Below are 12,185 nucleotides of genomic sequence, written 5' to 3'. Positions count from 1 at the left end.
GCAATGAATAATTAAAAAGGGAGAAAAGGCATAAGCCAGGAATGTCCTAGGGCAGACATTTGTTTATCTATGGGTAGATTATGGCTGTCCAATGGAATTTGTAATCCCTTGACCTCATATTGTTTATTATTGTGACTGGTGTATAGTTACAGTTAAACTACTTCACTTTTATTTGCTATGTAATTTCCATAAATCTGTTTGCATTACCTTTTATGCAGGGAATGATGACAGGATGACTATGATTCTGATCATAATCCCTTGGCGGCCAAGATACGGGAAAACCCTGTTCTGGGGGGTTCCTACAGGTACTTATTAATTGAAACTGTATAGGGGTGAGCATCAGAGTTTGAAGATGACAAGGCTACTAAATACAGCCCCAGGAGAAAAACACTGAAGGTTATTCCTCTCCATCTCTTGATAATGGACATTCTGCGGCTCATCAGGGGATGTAAATTGTGAGGATGAGGGATCCTGGAAAAAAAAGGGGGGGGATTTTGAATGATGTGATGTAGAGAGGTGATTATTCTTAATTTCTGTTACCTTAGGGAGCCCACAACTAGTGAAGAGAAGGGACCAAGTATTAGCATCTTAAAGGGTAAGAGGGCCTCACCTATCTATGTAAAGACAGGGGTGGTAACTTAGGGCGTTACAGCTAAAGGCAAGAGAGGGCATGCGTTCGTTCAGCTAACTGCATAGTTTGGTTTTGCTGGAAATTACAAGGGTCAGAGTGTGGGAAGAGATAAAATTAGGGAAATACACAGTGGCTTGTGCAATAAGGCTCTAGAGTACCTTGCTAAGGAATTTGCATTTTATCCTAAAAGAGCTTTGGAGATGTTTAAAGATTAAAGGGTTAGGGAAGATAATGCCAAGATTAGATTTGTGTTCTAAAAATGTTAATTTTATACTAATGAAGAGTTTACAGGAGAAACGTGGGAGCAGGTGCGGTCAGACGGTGTGAGAGAGAGGGTTACTCCCAGACCTTTGGCTTGAGTGTCTGAATTTAAGGTGAATATTCCTGGCTTAGAATATTCCTTTCCAAGGTCTACAATGTCCACCAGCCTAATTATCACTAAAGCTTTCCTCCTTCTTCCTCTAGATGAATGCTCCTCTACTCTGATATAGTCCTAGGATACTAGAAATCAGCATCATTGGCTTGCCTGGACTTACCCTGCCTTCTTTCAGTTAGGAATTCTCAATGGGGGGGGGGGGGTACCATCTCATAGGACAGCACTTAGATACATATGCAGAGGTATTATTTATTATCACATTAGCCAAGAAGGCTAATGGCATTTACAAAATAAGGATCAGAAAGGATAACTAAGCATCCTGCAGAACCTCACAGTGAAAAACTGTCCGAGGGAAAGTGCCAACAGCAACGTCACTGAGAAACACGTTTAGTTGGAGCTCCGATACTCTTGATTCAAACTCTAAATCAGCCTTGCAATATTCAGACATCCTCGCAGCTCAGCTGTTACGGTGTTCCAGAAGCTGCTCTCTCTTTGCAGCCTTTCATATACCCTCGTATCCCACGAATTATGGGCAAAGAGATTCCTACAAGTCCAGTACATTCATGCAACACATAGGGAGCAGAAAAGCATGTCTGATCTCCATTTCCACCTTCCATTTAATCTAATTAAAGCTTTGCCCACTGCATCGAATGTTTCATCTGAAGTGTGGGAAGAATGGGGAAGGGAGGAAAAGAACAGGAGCCATCACTGACTCATGGCAGATCTGAGCTGTCCTGCCTGATAGTAATTCCACGTTGATGAATATATTGAGGATTTATAGCTCCAAATTGACTCTTTTCCAGAAGAGTCTTATCTCTGGACTATCCTCTCTTATGACTATTTCTTTCTTGCATACTCAGGCCAAAGCAGTGCATAATTATATGCTTTCAGCAGAGGCTTTTAATGCCCACCCTGGCTTTCCTCTGCATTTAGATACATGGGAGGGTAACTTTTTTTCACCCTCTTTCGATGTGACTAGTTCTGACCAATAGGTTGTGAGTGGAAGGATGCCTGTCACTTCCAGATGGAGCATTTCATTGCCAGTCAGAGACCCTCCAGCATTTTCTTCCCTTGCAGCTGAGATGGTGGAAACAAGCATTAAGAAGGAGTCCCCACCAGGCTGGCTCCCAGAACAGCTAATGAGCAGACCCCTGCTGAGCCTCATCAAGCATGAAGTGAGGCGGAGATTATGAACAAAGGCTGGTAACTTTATTGTTTGGTGTCACTGAGATTTTGGGGATTGTCTGTTACCACAGTATAACCTACCCTACCCTGATTGATCCAATATGCTTTTGCATGTTAAGATTCTTTTTATCTTTGTGCGTAGATCATGAGTCAGAGAGGCTTGGGTGTGAGCTTGACCGTGATCACTTAAGAGTGACCTTGGCTAACCTTTCTAAACCTCAGTGTCTTCATGACTGTACTGATCTTATGTAGTTGTAAAGACAAAATGGGGTCATACAGTCAAAGAGCTTATTACCACAGTGCCTGAGAGGGAATGAGAGATCAGTAAATGCTACTTATTACCCCTTCTTGAAACTGACCTAAAATTTTATCTTCCTATCCCACCTGCCACAAAGCTTCATTGTAGCCTTTAGCTTTGGCTGCCTGAAGTCCTCCTAATGTCCTTCTGCATAAAAAGCAACAAGTCTGAAACTGCTCCCTTGCTTCTTTTACATCCAGTGCAGCTCCCAGAACAGGACATTGTTTGCAAAAGGCATTGTATTATCTGTGCCTCTAATGGATTACATATTTGTTACTGGAAGTAAGAGGATATTTATGCCAAATGAATGAAAGAATCAGTTCAGCTGAAATGAAGAAATCTAATTACTTTTTTCAGTACAAACCTGGCATGTCTGAGAAACGTGTCAGAAATGTTCAAATACCCGCAGACTTTTGTTGCCGAAGGGTGAAACCCAGTCATTTGGCCACACATCAAAAAGGCACACATTCTAAATTAGCATAAAACGAATCCCATTTGCACTTAGGTGACAGCCAAGTCGCACTATGGGGTGCCAGAGTTTGTTCCTGGACCGCTGAGAGCTCTTTAGCATTTGGAGGTAATTGCAGGTTATCTTAGGATGGGTGCCTTCCTCCAACACTCCTGGATTCTATTCTCAGCTTGACACTGAGTGTTACCAGGTCTCCACAGCTAAGGAAACTGGAGGTAATTACTTGGCTGATCCAGACAGAAACATGAAACAAAACAAAAACACGTTCGCCTTGTTTATTTTTACTTTTGACCCAAACACCATGCCTTCCCATTTGTAGGCAGTTCTACCAACTATTACCTGGCCTGAGAAACTCTCTCCAAACCTGGAAGCTAATTTGAGGAACATTTAAAACCAACCATAGAATCCATCTTAATACACACACACACACACATATACACCAAGACATTCTTGGCCCCTGGAAAAAACTTTTTTCTGATGCTTCAAATTGTAGCATTTTCAAGGTACCTTCTAATGAACTCTGTTTCAGAACCAATGTCACCTTTTCATTACTCAAAACCCTCTTCCACAGCGTATCTGAAAACAAGCTACATCTGTATGTTTTGACGCATCTACAGAGTTGAATTTCCCTTCTCCATCAGGTTCAATCTGAACAAATTACTAATTTATTTGACCTTTACGTGCATCATAGTCAGATGCCCTTAGAGTCCTATCTGTCCCCCCAGATCTCAGAAGCATCTCTAGGTTGTAAGTGGTTGGAGTCCTTGAAGCTTTCAAAGATAGATAACTGAAGGGCAGAGCAGTAGCCCTTCATTTGAGTATCTTTATTGCTTTATGCACCATCGTTTACTAAAACTCTGATGCGGGGATTTATGTTTTTTGGAATCTACCCAGTACCTCTAGTCGTATTGACATGTGCTTCTCATTCCTCACAGGGCAGCAATGAGTGGAAAGAGCAGAGCTGGGAGTCAAGAGCAGACATTGTCTGAGCTCTGCCATGATCCAATCCTAGGTCCTTGGGTAAGTCACTTCATCCAGTGGGTTGATAAAGGTTGACCATCTGTAAATTGGGGACAGCAGTGCTTGTCCCAGCTACCAAACAAGGTTGTCTTTGGCGCACATGTGAGATGGCCTAAGTGTTCAGAGACTTTAGTTCTGACTCTAAAGATTTCTTTTGTAAGTTAGTAGCTAGGAATCCAGAGACATTTTCCCAGAAAAACAGTATTATACCTGGTAGTGAGGGTCCCAGCCTAATGTGATACAAATCTGTTTAAAGACCATGTTTCTGAAGTATGACACATAGTAACCACCATTACCACCACAGGATCGGACAGGTGTGCACTCTGAGTGGCAAGACAAGGGGCCCTTGTACCAGGGTAAAGAGAAACAGAAAATGGGGGCTGGACAAAAAAGCGGCAGAAGGAAGGGTACAGAGGCTCTAACGGGGAAGAAGGAGCCCAGGGTAAACCTGCGAGGGGCCTTTACGAATGTAGGGATTTGTTGGGTGATAAGCTCTGGCTTTGGCAAGTCTTATCTACTAATTGCTTACTGTCACCTCCCAGCTCATGTCTCCTCCATTCCTTCTGCTCTCTCTGCCCCTATTCTGTTTCTGAAGTCTTGAAGGCACACAAGAATACAGACAGCACTTCCCTGACACTCAGAAAGGATCCCCTTTCTCCACTTAAATGACTAGTGACTCTCTATAAAATACACCAATATATGATACATAAACACACAGTGTAGTAGCAGGAGAGCCCTGTGAAAGACAGGAAAGGTACATCCATGGCTGTGGGCTGGTCAACTGAGTGCGTTAATCTTAGGGGATCCCCTGGAAGACTTAAAGGAGGCTCCTTGACTGTTTTTCTCTGAAAAAAAGGCCTTTGAAATCCAACTTTTCAAATCCCTGCTTGAATTTCCAGCAATCTACTTTTCCTGACTGTAACCAGAAAAGCATGTTTAAATGAACATGAAATTCCATCAGTATAAAACCTTATGAAGCTCAGTCCACCAACTCCATCACCAAAGCCGCTAATAATGCCCTATTGCGTTACTGTGGCAGTCTGGGTTGTCATTATGAAGTCTTTTGCTCCCGGTAGAGAAAACATGATGTTCCATTAAATGTATAATCTGGGTTCCCTCCAGGCCAGAGATGCACCCTGCAGAAAGCTGAAATGGGCTGAGATTCAATGTCATGGAAACAAAGAGAACCATCCACTGGGAAAAAGGGCATTGAGGGGTGGGAAGAACGGTGACTTCAGTGCCCTGTGACCCACTGGTTTCAACTTGTAGACGGTGTCATGCTGGCCAAAGGATCTTAGAAGACCAAGGGGAAAATGAGTCAGTATTCTTTGTCTTTCCACTCAGCTGTGGTCAGGTGCTGGACAGCACTGGTTCTTCCTATGACAGAAGACTGTGTTCTTTAGGGCCCATCCAGTGGCCTGTTAGCTATCACTACCTATTCCCCATTCCCCAGCTCTGGGCTCCACAATCACATCTGAGATGGCAAGTTAGAGTTATGCATGCTGTCCTAGCAAGTTCTAGCAAGTTTTTCATTCAGCACAAAAGTATTTCTCTCTTCAAGCAATGGGACAACTAAAGGAAGTCAGAAGACTCCACATAAATGAACGTAGGTGCCTGTCAATATCTCCCTACCATTTGTTTCCTGAAGCACTGTTGGGTCCATGAGATGCTGCAAAAGATCCTATGGTGCATTTAGAAACTTACTCCATGATTAAATATAAAGGAAGCAGCATCCTCTATAATGGCGAAAGGATCAGAGCTCAGCATGCCAGTTAGAACCCTCCTCACATTTGAAATGATTTTTTAAAAACTCAAAGTAACTTATTTTTGCTGAATATAAAAGTAACATGTTCATTGTAGAGAATTTTGAAAATTCAGAAAAACATAACAGAATTCAAAAATCTAGAGAGAAAACTATTACATATTGGGTAAATGACATATGTGTTTTTTAGCTTTTTTCAAAGGTAGAATCATAATGTATATCATGCTTGGTAATCGTATTTTCACCTGAGAGTATATTATGAGCATTAAATATTTTTCCTAAAATATCTCACAAACATACATAGTATGCATATTTAATACTAGGCATTTATCATTCCTTACCTAATAAATCCCCTGTTGTTGGACCTTTAGTTAATTTTCAGCTTTATTTATAAACAACACTGCCATGAACATACATATAGGCACTTCTATGTGACTATTTTGGAATTTTTTCTTTAGGACAGAGAATTGTAAGATGGAAAAGTAGGAACCCATTTTTAAAAAGCATTTGATACATGTTGCTAAATTATCTTATTGTCTTTGCTATCCAGTATGGTAACCACATGTGGCCATTTAAATTTAAATTAATTAAACTTAAAATAAAAAGTCTACTGCCTCAATCACACTAATTACATTTCAAGTTCTCAATAGCCTCCTATGGTTAGTAGCTACCATACCGGACAGCACAGATAAAGAACATTTGGCATTAGAGAAACCTCTATTGCGCAACACAAGACCAGAAAGACTGTACAAATTTATATTTTCCTTAGTAAATAAAATATGACAGTGCCTACCTCTTACAAGTCGGCCAATACTAAATATTGCTATTGGTTAAAAATCTTTGCCAGCTCATTACAAACTACATCTTGATTTTTCATTTCTTTACTAGTAAAGTTGAGCTTTTAAGTTTATTTATTGACTTTGATCCTTTTTTTGTAAATTATTTATATAATAAGCCTATTTCTTATTAGGATGATATTTTAAAAACTACTTTTTATGTATATTTAAAGAGTAATTTGCATTGCAAAAGTTTCTGTAACTTGTTATCTTTTATTTATGGCATTTTTCACTTATACAAGTTAAAAATTGTAATACATTTAAATCTTTCTGTAGTTTTCTCATTGTTTCTGCTCTATTTAAATCTCTAAATCTAAGATTACAGTAATACTCATCTAAAATTTCTTGTAGTTCTTTCATTTCATTTTAAACATTTAGATTTTCAGTCCTGGAATTCATTTTGGTATGTAGTATAAAGTATAAATAAAACCTTTTCTTTTCCCATGTTATCAACGATTTGTCCAAGAATCATTTCTTTTAAAACAACAAATTAATTCCCCACTGATTTGAACTTCCACTAGATGTTTCCATATCCTTGGATCAATTTCTAGATTTTCTACTCTATTCTTTGGCTTTTACCATCTTGTTTTTATTGATTTCCTTCATAATACATTTTAATGTTTAGAGGTATAAGTATTTATTATTTTTTTCCAAAAATGTTTTAACTCTTTTTGCCTGTATTTCCCCCTCTAAGATAAACCTGGAACCATCTTGTTAAATTCACCACCAAAATAAATTATTTCAGAACTTGGATTGAAAAGTTGAATTCAATTTATAAACTGATTTGGGGAGAATCAATTATCTGTACAGTATGGAGTGGAGTCATTCCATTCAGGGACATTGTGAGTCTGTCCATTATTTCAAGGTTTCTTGTATATCCTTCCGAACTGGCTTTAAAAAAAATTTTTTTTTAAGCACAATGATAGACATCTCTGATTATTTTCAGATACAGTCGCTTCATCTGTGAGCTTCTGCTCCCAGCCACTAGAAGCAACAAAAGAAATTCCATTTCTTAGCATTGGAGTATATTTTCAATATCCACCTTCTCATAAATCTGCAAGAAAGATCTCACTTTTCATCCAAAGAATCTGGAGTTCAAAACAGCCTTTACGGAAAAAATCAAACTCTAGGGGCAACTGCAAAGCACATTTGGTTTCTAGCTGGCCAGCTTATTTTGCAGGACTCCTTTTTCCAATTCCCAAATACTTTCCAGTCTGTGAAATTCATCTCCCCTCCACTGTACCAGCAAGCGCCTCTCCTGGCGCTGGGGAGCTCACACAGTTTCAAGGAGCATGCATCTTGTCGGAGGGGCTTTTTATTGTTGAAGCTGTTTTTTAGTAGATAGCATGGAGATTCCTTGAATGGCTGCGGCTTGGCAAATCTAAGGGGATTTGGGAAGTTTAAGGGGTCAGATTCAGCTCTCCCTGGAGCACAGTCCCGAAGCCTAAACACTATCCATTTTCGTACGGAAACCAGGGCTCCTGCACCTCCCTGGTAGCCTACCAGTCAAATCGCCAAGACCTTGAATTCGCTTGCATCACGAGTTCGCAAGCCCAGAGGCTGCTTTTTACACGCGGGGGACTTTTGGCAATGTCCGGAGACATTTTTGGTTGTTTCCCACTTTGGGACTGGGAATAGGGGGAGGAGGGGGGCGAGGGAGGATGGAGGAGGGGTTGCCCTGGCATCTCCACTTGGCGGCAGCGGGTTAGAGACTAGGGATGCTGCTAAACACCCTACAATGCACAGGTCGGCTCCACAACAAAGAATTTCCCAGCCTTAAACTCCGTAAGGCAGAGACTGAGAAATTCACCTAGATTTCCAACAACTGCCCAGTCAGCATGCATTATATTATTAGGAACAAAGGTAATGCATTAGGTTGGACAAAGTTATTTAAAAGGAGCCGACAGACTTTAAACAGCCCACGCCTCTTACTTTAGACGAGCCCGAAAGTTCTGCCTGCCTTTCCTAAGCAAGCTTTTCGCACTAAGGTTTCTACAGCAAAAGAGAAGCATTCACAGAAACCTAGTAGGTCAATAGCATCCTCACACTCCCTTGCACGCTCCTCGGTCACAGAAAGCAAGTCAGAAAAACAGATTGTCTCCGGAACAAGGAGGGACGCCTCCCCTGCGGACTCCGGCAGCGGAGGACGGGAGGCGCGCTCCCCTGACAAAGGCGCAGCGCTGGGGCCGCGGCTGGATCTGAGGACAGGCGGGTCTGTCCCAAAGCCACCCTGCCAGCAAGCCCAGCCGCGGGAGAAAGAATCATCAATTCAGCCTAGTGCGGAACAGCTTAAGGCACTTACTTGTCCAAAATGAAGTACAGGTCAAATCCCCCGTAGCAGGCTGGATCCCCTTCCTCCCTGCGTCCCCCATGCCCGGCACAGATGAGCACGAAAGTGGCCAAGGAGAGACACTTGAAGCCAATGCCGAGGGCTTTCGGCTCCACGGTGGCCATGACCTGCAGCCCAGGGAGAGGGTCGGGTCCTCTCCTTCCCACGCTCCTCGAAGTCACCAGGACCCTCAGGGACGCGCCATCCGTGGGGCCCTCCTCCCGGGCCCTTTATTCCCCCTCGCTCTCCTGAAACTCCCCGGAAGCAATTGTCTGGAGGAGTTCAAGGTTTTCCTTCTAGTTTCCGCTTCGATTCTGTTTCTAGGTTTCAGGTTTCAAGAATCCCAATACTGTACTCCGCTTTTTAAAAAGGAGCTGCTCTGACTCGGGCCCGCCTGCCGCTCCCGAGGCTGCGCTGACGTTTTGCAATTGAAGCAGTTCCGCCCAGACTGTTCTTTGTCCCAGGTTTTAAATATTATGGGGTGGGTTTTTAAATTGTTCTTGCTTGGGGGAGTGCTTAGCCTTTACTCCCTCCTCTCTACCCCCTTTCTTATTTTGATAGGGGAAGAAAGTCCAAAGGGTGCCACCTTGTGGCCCAAAGCACTCTTCGGCGTTCGCGGGAGAAGGATGGTGCAGGTTTTCTTTTTCTCACGCACCTCCCCTCCATCCCCTAATTACTTCTAACTCATTTTTAATTCTCTCTCATTCTCTAGCCTCTTTATCCCTGCCCTATCCTCTCTTATGTCTGCTGATAAGTTCACTGTGAACATTTGATGAGAACTTATTTCCTCCAACCACGGTGGCACCCACCCCAGACTGGGACCTCCGCAAACAAGCCATTGTGCAAATTAAGCAGAGAAGAACGGGGCCTTTGTGATCTGAATCATCCAAGTGACTTTACTGTACTTTTAGCACAGATCGTAAAAGAGACTGCTGGGGTCCAGCCATGTGGCTGAGAACAGCATGAACAGTTCCACAGAGAAGCCTGCTCCCTCCCTTCGTGGAAAGACTGAGCATTCTGCATTATCGTCCTCTCTAGATTTTAGAGATTCAGTGATAGTTCTTTCCAGCCTGTGAACTTCGACTTTTTCACCCTATCTTTGATGTAGGACAAAGGAAATAAGCAGCTTATGAGAGCGTGGATCTTTCAAACAGTTTGGGACAAGCAGCGAAGTCTTTTGCTCGCCTTTCTACAGTGAGGGATCCTCTTTAGCGTGGCCCCTGAGCCCCATTTCCAAGCAGGAACCCCGTTTTAGCTTCATATGTTTTTCACTCCCCGAGTCCTCAAGGTATACTCGTGCTCCATTTTCCAGGATTATTTCTCCCGACGCACATCTTCCCCTCCACTGTGACCCTCTAAGATCCTCATTCCTTAATGTGACCATTCATGGTAGTTTTTCCCCACCTTGTGTATCATGAAATCCTACTGTCTTGGACTAATCCATTAAACAATAATTTTGTTGTCAGGTAAGTTTTGGAGATTCATATTGCATTGCCTTCCTCCAAAGCGATCCTTAATGTTCCTTATTGCTTGATATTCACACACACTGAATAAAACTGATCTGTGTGTTATTTATAAAATATGGCAAAAATGAAGGTGTGTGACTTCTGAGGTTAGGTCATAAAATAAATTGAGGTTTCCTGCTTTCTTGGATCACTTGCTCTGGGAGGTCCACAGCCATGTTGTGAGGTCACCAAAGTAGCCCCACGGAGAAAGTTAATGGGGCAGGAAACTGAGGTCCCCTGCTGATAGCCAGCTTTAGTTTGCCAGCCTGTGAAAGATTCTTCTCTGAAGCGCATTCTCCGGCCCCAGTCAAGCCTTCAGACTGCAGCCCAGGCCTCCTCAGGGGAAACGTCGAGCCAGAGCCACTCTCCACTTCCTGACCCACAGAAATTATAACAAATGTTTATTAGTGTTTTAACCCTCTAATTTGGGGGGTAATTTATTATGTAATAATAACAACTAGCGAGTAAATACCTATTACTATGTTAAAGCTTTGAGAATTTTTTTAGGGAAAGAAAATTGCCTAGCTATATTTGTCAGACCTCCCTGACCATGAAACTGTTCTTTTCAAATAATGCCTAATGACAATCCTACTTTGGGAATTCCTGCTCTCAAAAATAATAATAATAATAATAATTAGGGAGAGATTAAAATACTCTAACCTGCCCAAATCTTCCTTTTCCTTATCTTCTCCCTCCTCAAAATATTGAAAATCCACCTGGGTCCCATTGAAGTTATATGATGAGAAAGAAGTTGGTAAAACCTATAGAAATTAAGTGGGCAAATGAAAACAGAAAAACCAGGGGGGGATTGATTAGAAAAAGAGAGGAATGTGATATAGGAAAACATAGTAGATAGAACATTTGTGAGTGGCAGGATTGGCAAGAAATAGGAATGGGCTTGACTGTGGGAAGGGATTGGAGGGACAGGAGGAGCCAGGGAAGTATGGAGAATGCCTTCTCTCATCCTCATGCTCTAGAGACTTCTTAGGTCTTTCTGAGTTTTAGTGACAGAGAAATGTCAGAGCTTTGCAGACAAAATCACTTAGGAAGTTCTTGTGGAAGGAAATCAGAAGTGTCCTGATAGAGCTCTTCAAAGTTAGAGACATCATTATTTTTTTATTTTTTAAATTTTATTTTTAAATTACAGTTACCATTCAATATTATTTTATATTAATTACAGCACAGTGATTAGACAATTACATAATTTACAAAGTGGTCCCCTGGATAATTCAACTACCCACTTGGCATCATACATAATTATTACAATATTATTGATTATATTTCCCAAGCTGAACTTTACATCCCCATAGAGATGCCATTATTAAAGAGAGGACAGAGCACAGCTCCCAGAGAGGGGAGGGAATCCAATATGAAACAAAGTTCTGGGGGAAACGGAGAGAGTGGAAGAGGCACCCCTGGGACAAAGATGATGCATCAGAGGACAAAGGGGTAATTGGAGGGTTTCAGACCCTTGAATATCCCAGCTGCCTCCAACTTCTAGAAAGAGATCTATTAATACAAGATGACCATTCTGTAGACCTTAAATTGGCTCTACCTCCCTCTCCCTGTAGCCCAGAGAAATCCACTCCAGGCACTTCTGATTAGAGGGTTTTGTGCTAGCCTCACTCACTATGGGGAGGTATCCTCCAAACATGTTCATGAACTTGACATTGGGCTACGGAGATATGGTTATTCTGAAGGAAGTTTGAAGTAAAAAAAAAAAGGGGGGGGGGAGATCCAGAGCTTGTAACAGGAGTTTATGAAGCCCCTGGTG

General features: G+C 42.1%; 1 protein-coding gene across 1 annotated transcript in view; it reads right to left on the bottom strand.

The window, feature by feature from the left end:
- The window catches only part of ANTXR1 (ANTXR cell adhesion molecule 1), a 223,120-nt gene extending 213,771 nt beyond the window's left edge, over positions 1–9,349 (bottom strand). Inside the window, exon 1 of the mRNA XM_054593556.1 lies at positions 8,880–9,349. Coding sequence (XP_054449531.1) covers positions 8,880–9,031 — 152 coding nt within the window. The 5' untranslated portion in view covers positions 9,032–9,349. The remainder of the gene's footprint in view (positions 1–8,879) is intronic.
- Between the last annotated feature and the right edge of the window lie 2,836 nt (positions 9,350–12,185).

Source organism: Pteronotus mesoamericanus, unplaced genomic scaffold (assembly GCF_021234165.1).
Source record: "Pteronotus mesoamericanus isolate MK-2021 breed Mesoamerican mustached bat unplaced genomic scaffold, CSHL_Meso_final scaffold_45, whole genome shotgun sequence".
Taxonomy (NCBI): Eukaryota; Metazoa; Chordata; class Mammalia; order Chiroptera; family Mormoopidae; genus Pteronotus; species Pteronotus mesoamericanus.
This window is presented reverse-complemented; position numbering and strand designations above follow the sequence as displayed.